Genomic DNA, 8,215 nt, shown 5'->3' with positions numbered 1-8,215 from the left:
ATTTTGGCACTGTTGTACTATCAACATGTCATTTACACATTGATCAATTTCATTTTGAATTAAACATTTTTTTACTTTTTCTATAGCAAAAGAGTAAATATGCCAAAAATGCTGCTTAATTCTTTCCGTATTCAAAGTGGCACCATCCAAAAACTACTGCATGTGATCGATTAGAATTTTTTACAAACAAGCCTTTAAATATAAGTTTTCACATCATATAATAATTATAGGGCTTACGTTTGTGACAAATTCATTATGTTCTTGAATTTTACTCCTAGAATATATCTGATATTTTTATCCAATGGTGTCAATACAATTTTTCAAATTTTTTTTGGTACAACCCCGACATGGTAATAAATTCAGGACTATAATTATTTAATCATTTACTTACATTCTTTTTTCAACTCACTGGAATTAATAATAGTATTGTTCTGTTCTCTACCATGGGTTAATAAATTTCTCAAATTTAATATGTATAAATTTAAGTTTATAATTAATTAAACATACTGGTTATTCAACCAAAACAATTGTTCAGAAACTGAAGATAAATGTAAATACTACTTAATTTATTAAAATTACCTTCATCATTACTTTCTGGCATCATCTATAGTAAATATATTATCTTTATTATTTATGTATAAAAGGAGTATGGAGTTAGGCCACTCTCAAACCTAATGGTTTGATTATAACTAACTTTGAAAGCTTATGTGTCGAGAATTACTGTAATTGCTTGGATTATAAGCAACCTGAAATGCTTTATTGATAAAAACATAAAGTTGTACATGATTTGCCGGAACAAATTGAAAAACTGAGTTGAACTACTTTTAAAATAAATGGCTCATATGTAAAATAATATTGTGCAATTTTTCCACATTATTGAAAAGAACTTGATAAGATTTGCTTTAATAATCTGAGGTTTATAGTGATTAAATATAACATATTATAAAACTTAATTAAGTAACTATAGTAACACTTTTCTGTATTAACTCGTACTTAATATGTTAAATTTTACGAGGTATTCTCATCAAAAAAAAAAAAATTGTCATGGATACCAGTAAACTCCATTCCCCTACAAATTATTAATTTTATTATTTTATTAAAATGTTTATGGCAGATAATCTAACAAAATTATTATTAATTTCTGTTACTTTTTTTTTTGAATTACAATCTTTATTTTCCATCATTGAATAATGAAATCAATGATTTATTACAGTAATTCTGAGAAAACGAAAAACAAAGTGCGTCCATTGCCCCCTCAGGTAAATTCTTTTAATTTAAGAAAACTTACATTAGATTGAGCTGTTTCATGATTTATATTGTTTTCAGATTTTTAATGATGAAACTTATTGTGGAGATTATGATGGGTTTGATATTGCAAACGAAATCGACAAACTTGAAGAATTTCTGAAACTTGAAAGGGTTAGTATAATATATTCTAAACTTCATCTAAAATTTGTTCTAAACGTTTCATTCTTGTGAAAGGACTTGTTACTTTCATAACATTTATTTACTCCTTTATTTTTTATACAAGGTGTCCCCAGAACTTAACGTCTTGCCGAAACAAAGTATAACTGTCATGAAATAGTTTGAAAATTATGAGTTTTTAAGTACAACCTAGAGCTTTGGTCAAACTGTGACCATTTTTCGGTTATTGTAGTTAATTTTATTGATTTTGGTCATTTAAGCTTTGGAACCTTAACCGAAATAACATCTTTGGGGCCACAGTGAAAAATAATGACACTATTTGTTAAACTATGAACTTGAAGTTTTCATTATTTTTTCGACTTTCAAAAGCCCTCCGTTAAAAACAATTTACTATTGTGCCTTGGCTAGTTCCATTCAAAGTTTGTGCATTTAATCAGAAATGCAAAATGGTAAAATACTTGTTAGTTTTATATGGTTTTATACAACTAAAAGAAAAGAGTAAACTAGTGGTGAATGGCATTGTGCCTAAAGGCAAATTTCTGGAACTTCACGTACCATGATGAAATATTTGAAGAATATTAAATGTTCTCAAACAGATTATTATAAATACTGTAATTTATATGTGTGAAAACTAAATAAACAAAACTTAATCAATGGAATTTAAAATGAAGGACATTCTAATTTTTAAGAATTATATAAACTGAATTGCAAAGTTAAAATATTTATTTGAAGTATATTAGTGAGCCTTAGAACTTTAACTAGAAAAAAAAATTAAATTAGATTTGCTTTCGATATTCAAAAAAAAATTTTTTTTTGAATTAAAAAAAATAATATTAAAATTTTTTTTTACCAAAAGCAATTGTTTCGTCAACATAAGTAGAAAGTTTTCTGAATCATTCAAATTGGATGCTCCGTTCTTTCGAAAACTCGATTTCTATTTTCTGCACTCTTTGCTCCGCGTCTCCGAAACGGCTGGACCCGTCTTTGCCAAAAACTAATCAGCACATCTCCCGTTTCGAATCGAATGTTTTTAAATTTTAAATCGGTTAATCCGTACGCCTGAAAACGTGGACGAAAAATTGTATCCATACATACAGACACACACACATGTATTTTCCAGTCTGGGATGCATGAAGGCATTTCCTTCGCTATACAAAAAAAAACACACATGTATTTTTTCCTTAGGTATGCCCAAATGTTAAGAAACCTTCAAAACGTAAATAAATGTAAAAATTTTCAATTTTGATTTTTGGATGATTACAATAACTTACTCTACGGGAAGTTAATAAAATAAAAGCCGTGAAAAAATTGCCACTAATTTCCTAATACATTTTACTCACAATCAGTTTAAATGCTTTTTGTTCGCACAAGCTTAATAAGCAAGATAGATTTGAGTTCTGGGACACTCTACATATCGTTTATATATTTATTGTATATTTTTGAATCATTGCATCACTCACTTATCATATACATAAACCTTTTTTTTAACATTGTAGATTGAAAATGAATTCAATGGAGAAAGAATCAGCAAACAAGAGGAAATTAATAACAAACAAAATGAAGTTAATAGCGCCGTTAGCGATGTCATCGACAAAATAGGTATGAATAATATTGATGAAGATTTTAATGAGAAAAATGGAACGGAGCACGAAGAAGCAACTGAAGAGAAATCTGAGGAAAACATAGAAAATACTAAAGAAGACGATAAAGAAGAAAAAATAGTTGAAGAAAAATTAGATGACAATTCTCGAAAGGATGAAGAAGAGGAAGAAGAAGAAGAAGAGGAAGAGGCGGAAGAAGAAGAAGAAGAGTGAAGGCGGCAAACATAAAGTTTTCGAATTTTACGCTATATATATTATTTTTTTATTATCATTACTTTTAAATTCATACTATATCACATTCATGCTAAATTTCACATTTATTTGATTCAGTATTCATTATTTTGCTATATTTAATGTTACATTATCAAAATTTTAAATTATATATTTATAAAATTATATTTACTAAAGATGTTTGATTATAAAAGCTATGAAGATTTAAATACAAAATTATATGTTCATTGGCTTTGAAATTAGTAGAATATCATTTATATTATATATATATATATATATATATCGCATCTGAAATTTTTATTAACACTTTGGGGACATTTACCCTCTGAAACATATCATTCACACATTTCTTTGCTCCAGAAGTGAATTATGTGCCTAAGATATCATTTGAGTTTACAAGAATAATTATAATAATTTTATTAACATTTGTTTCAGTAATAATAGAAAAAGTTACATTACTTTCGTAAACTTTGTCATGCTCTTTTCTGGGATATATATACAGAAGTACGGATTGTATTATAGTGACAATGGTTTCAGTTAATATGTGAAATTTGAAGAATTTGTTAGTAAACTTGAAATTTACAAATACAGTAACATACAAAGTGATGGTGATTGAGACGATGGTAAACTAAAAAATAATAACAATGATACCAAGGTTTCAAAGATGCACAAGATGTCAATCGAGCTATGCTAGTAAAGAATGAATTTGAAATATATGACTATGTTAAATTTATATTTACAAAATAAGTACATATATAATTTAATCTAACAAACCAGTAGGATCAGCAATATAATATATATCAAAGTGTTTATTTTTTAAACTCTAAAACCAAAATGAAGAAGAGTGATGAAGCAAAGTTACTATTACTCTAAAAAATGTATTAAGTATCATAATGGAAATGTCTTCGTATAATAGTTACAGTTATGATCAACATTGTTTAACTATGGATGTAAAATTACAACAAATTTATGTCGCTTATTTGAAAGTTATACTTGATTGCTTCGAGATTAAGACTAATACTTTGCATAATATTGAAGAAACATTATTCACATGTGGAATTATGGAAAACTTGGTTTGATAAAGATTGATTATTAAGGATGTCTCTTTTTTAGAAATAATAAAAATCTTGTATCAAATTACTTTCAGGAACCTGATGCATGTCTTTAACTTATTACATTTGTGAGTGATTCAGAGGAGAATAACAAAAATTGAAATCATTCTATTCATAGATAAAGATGTATAAAATGTTTGTACTCTTTGATGTTTTGAGCAAATTAGAACCAGGGGATGCTGACAAAGGTAATTTCATTAGTTAGATTTTAGCCTACAACATACAAAAGTTTTATAAATTTTATATTGTCAAAAAAGAAGAATGAATAAATGCTGAACTAGCTTCAGCAATATAGATTAATCTAAAATTTTTAGTTCATTTAATATAATATTAATGAAAATATAATTGTTCCATGTAAAGTTAATTTAATTATATACAAATATTTGTTGTATTTGCAAATAGATATTAAAATTATCTTCGACATCTTGCAATATTAAAAATTATCAAAAGAAAATAATAAAATCGCTACTATTTTATATTTATTTCTAAATTTTAAATAATATTTGAAAACCATCAAGTGTGTTCTTTAATAATCGAATTAAGATATTCTATATATATAACTGGCCTTATATGATACATTCAACAGGTGGAAGCTTGTATTGATAAACATTTGTGAGATTGATAATATTTAAAATTTCGGTTTGAAATTTCCGCTTTCAAATCAAATTTGAATAACGCGCTCATAAACAAATTTACATTTATATGGTTGTCAACATGTCTTTCAATCTTAAACCTCACATGTAAATAGGTTAGAAGAAACCTAGACAATATAATAATTGTATTTGTCAACTATAAAATTGCATAATTTCGTTTTTATTTTCTTGAACTTATTAATTCAAGATGATCACATATGAGTTATCGTTAATATTAAGAAATATGCCAAGGGTAGTGTATATCATTTATATATTCATAGATCCTCTGTGTAATAACATTTGTCATTTCCCTATTTTTGTTACTGCAGAATGAGATATTTTCTACGCTAAAACGAACAGCAGAATCCATATTCGATAAGGGAGGAGTTATTAGGAAAATAGAAAATTTGGGAGCCAGAGACCTTCCATTTAAAATGAGTGAACATGGACAAGTGTATCGACAAGGAAATTATTTTTTAATGACATTTGATTCTCCTCCTAACGCAATTTCTGATTTACATGAAGGTATTGTTTGGTTTATTCACATTTAATAAATTCTTTAAGATATCAAAAAGTTTGAATAATTTGGACAATTTAGAAAAGGTTATGTAGTAACATAGATTAAGGAGCACAACTAGTGTGAAATTTTGAAAAAATCGATTTTTGTTTTTTTTTCATATTTCGGTAGATTACACCTTTAAAAATAACATATTGAAATTTCAAATCGATATCTCAAATAGTTTCTGAGTTACAGCCATTTAAAAAGTATATATATAGTATATTGTACAACGGTCATTTTATCTTTAAACACGTTTTTCTCGAAAAAGCATTATCTGAATTTGCTGCAGTGATTACTCAAAAACGAATGATTCGATCACTATCAATTTTTTTTTACATATTGTGTATATAGTTCTCCGTAAAATGAACTATCGATTTTTTGATCGGATCAAAAATCGAAATTTGGCAGTCGGAAAACGATCAAAATTTTGGGTAAAATTCGACTTTTTTTTTAAAACGTCGCCATCTTGTCAATTTTTGATTTATTTTTTTTATCGTAGTTTATTTTACAGACAATATTATGTAGTTTAACGAGAATTTTTTTTTTTTTTATTTTATCCACGTAGAAGGCCTGAATCACTGCAGCAGTTAAGGGCCTTTTTTTTGTCGCGCCGTTGGAGATCGACGATAACTCAAAAAATATTTAATTTTTTCTTCAAAATTTTCACTATGTATTCTTAAAACATGTATAAATATATTCCTAAAATTTTGAAATGATTGATAAAGTAGTTTTTTAATATAAATTTCCAAAAATCACCTTTTTTTTAGGCGGTTACACTAGTTGTGCCCTTAACTCAAATGTGGCAATAAAACGTGATAACGGGGTACATAATTCTTACAAGTTGATTGAATAATTTCTTTAGTATGAATATCCTGTTTAATTTTATGTAGCAAATGAATAGAAATTATTTGTATAAAATTTTCTAGAATATATTAATTAATCTCATTACTTGCAATGATACTTTTCTTGTTTGAGCACATATTAGGTTGGCAACTAAGTAATTGCGGATTTTTGTTAGGAAATTAAAGACTTTTTTTCAATGGAACTAAATAACTTTATTTCGTGATGTATTGCTTATCTTAATCAATTACTTTTTGTCATCTTTCAAGCAGTATTATCATTTCACTTTTATAAAACTTCTGGTCTACATTTGCAAAAAACTTAATCAGGTAAATAATGACATCATCATAAACATTGAATTGTTGACCACTTGAGAATTTATGTGAAGATCGAAAAAAAAGTAATCAAAAGGTGGATTTCAGGACTATATGGTGGATATGATAAAATATCCCATGCGAGCTCTAATAATTTTTGCCGAGTTGCCAAATATATGTGATGTCAATGATGGAATAAATCACCATTTCAATTCGCCAATTCAGGCCACTTTTTTCAACTACATTTTTTAACTTTGTTAGTTGTTTAATGTAGACATCAGAATTGAACAGTAATAACAGTTGAACCTAAGCAATTCCTATTTAATTAACTTCAACTGAACAATCCAGCTTTGAGTGAAAAATCACCAGAACAAAACTTGGCGAACCAATATTTTTGCAGGTTTTGTTGCCTTAAACAGCTCAAATTTTTGTGAGCTTAAGATGCCTCTTTACCTTAGCTGTAATAAAATTTTCCATCTTTCAACATAAGCCAAACACAATGGATTAAACAACCCTTTTTCACCAAAAGATATCTAAATTGCCTACTATCTATTAACAAAAGTTGATTTTACATTTGGACTGCATCAGGAAAGCTAAAAATTAAATTGCAACTATCGAAGATGGAAACTACTCTTAGTTGAAATTCTTTAAACTTTTTGAATATACTCGTTAATAAATTTACTTAATTTTTACAGCTGTACTGAAAAGTCTATTAATTTATAATTGTTGCATTTGGCGTTACATATATGCCTAATAAATATACTCACAACATAGATATTGTGTTGAATTAAAATTCATTCATACACATAAATTACTTTCTGGATATAAAATTGTAATTTCAAAACAAAAAGATAACCAAATTAATAAATTGATAATATCTCGTAATTGGAAAAAGAATATCAGTATATTATCTTATATTCTTATCAATGAAAGATTTTTAAATCAATACATCTGCATTTGTTAGCATCTACATAAACTAGCCTGCATAATATTATTTATTACTGTATTATAGTCATTGCCTTATATTTTTTACTCTTATATATTGAGTGTGATATTGAATAATAGTTTCTCCTGTGTCAGTTTTGAAAATTCTTTAATCTGAATTTTATTAAGTTTTTCTTACATCTCATATTCTCTCAATCAACTATCAATGATTTTAAACCACGATTTTTGTTTAGGATATAGTAGAGACATCGATATCATCCGGAAATGTATATACAAAACTCAAGATTCAGTAGTTGAAAGCTGCACATTAGAAGAAGAACTTTTACCGCCAGCTTATAGAACTGAAGTACAAGCATTAATAGCACAGGCTAAGAAAAGTCCAAACCGTAAGTTGAAACTGAAAAGCGTGTTGGATTATTATCCTTTCCAAAGATAATTTAAATATTACAATAAAAAAACATAGTATAATTGTCCAAAATATTTTAGAACTAAAAATAAAAGTTGCATTATTCATATAATTTTGTTTTATTTCAAATAATAAAATAATTTTATTTAA

At 26.8% G+C, this 8,215-nt stretch overlaps 2 protein-coding genes across 3 annotated transcripts in view; both read left to right on the top strand.

Moving 5' to 3' along the window:
• The window catches only part of LOC113378418 (SH3 domain-binding glutamic acid-rich protein homolog), an 8,480-nt gene extending 5,211 nt beyond the window's left edge, over nt 1-3,269 (top strand). Inside the window, exons 3-5 of one of the 2 annotated variants that reach the window (XM_026618945.1) lie at nt 1,240-1,259; nt 1,327-1,419; nt 2,922-3,269. In XM_026618945.1, the coding sequence (XP_026474730.1) occupies nt 1,240-1,259; nt 1,327-1,419; nt 2,922-3,239 (431 nt within the window). In that variant the 3' untranslated portion in view covers nt 3,240-3,269. The remainder of the gene's footprint in view (nt 1-1,239; nt 1,260-1,326; nt 1,420-2,921) is intronic. The other variant, XM_026618944.1, reaches the window with a different exon arrangement.
• Nucleotides 3,270-5,131: 1,862 nt separating this feature from the next.
• On the top strand, nt 5,132-8,132 carry LOC113378420 (probable 28S ribosomal protein S6, mitochondrial). The gene is made up of 3 exons (XM_026618947.1): nt 5,132-5,254; nt 5,331-5,526; nt 7,893-8,132. The coding sequence occupies exons 1-3, from the start codon at nt 5,210-5,212 to the stop codon at nt 8,093-8,095; spliced, it is 444 nt and encodes a 147-aa protein (XP_026474732.1). The 5' UTR covers nt 5,132-5,209; the 3' UTR covers nt 8,096-8,132.
• Nucleotides 8,133-8,215: the final 83 nt, after the last annotated feature.

The sequence above is a fragment of the Ctenocephalides felis genome, unplaced genomic scaffold (assembly GCF_003426905.1).
Source record: "Ctenocephalides felis isolate EL2017-DRISC unplaced genomic scaffold, ASM342690v1 CF-g0.4_SCAFFOLD_01886, whole genome shotgun sequence".
NCBI lineage: Eukaryota > Metazoa > Arthropoda > Insecta > Siphonaptera > Pulicidae > Ctenocephalides > Ctenocephalides felis.
The sequence above is the reverse complement of the archived record's forward strand: the minus strand, read 5'-3'. Positions and strand labels throughout refer to the sequence as shown.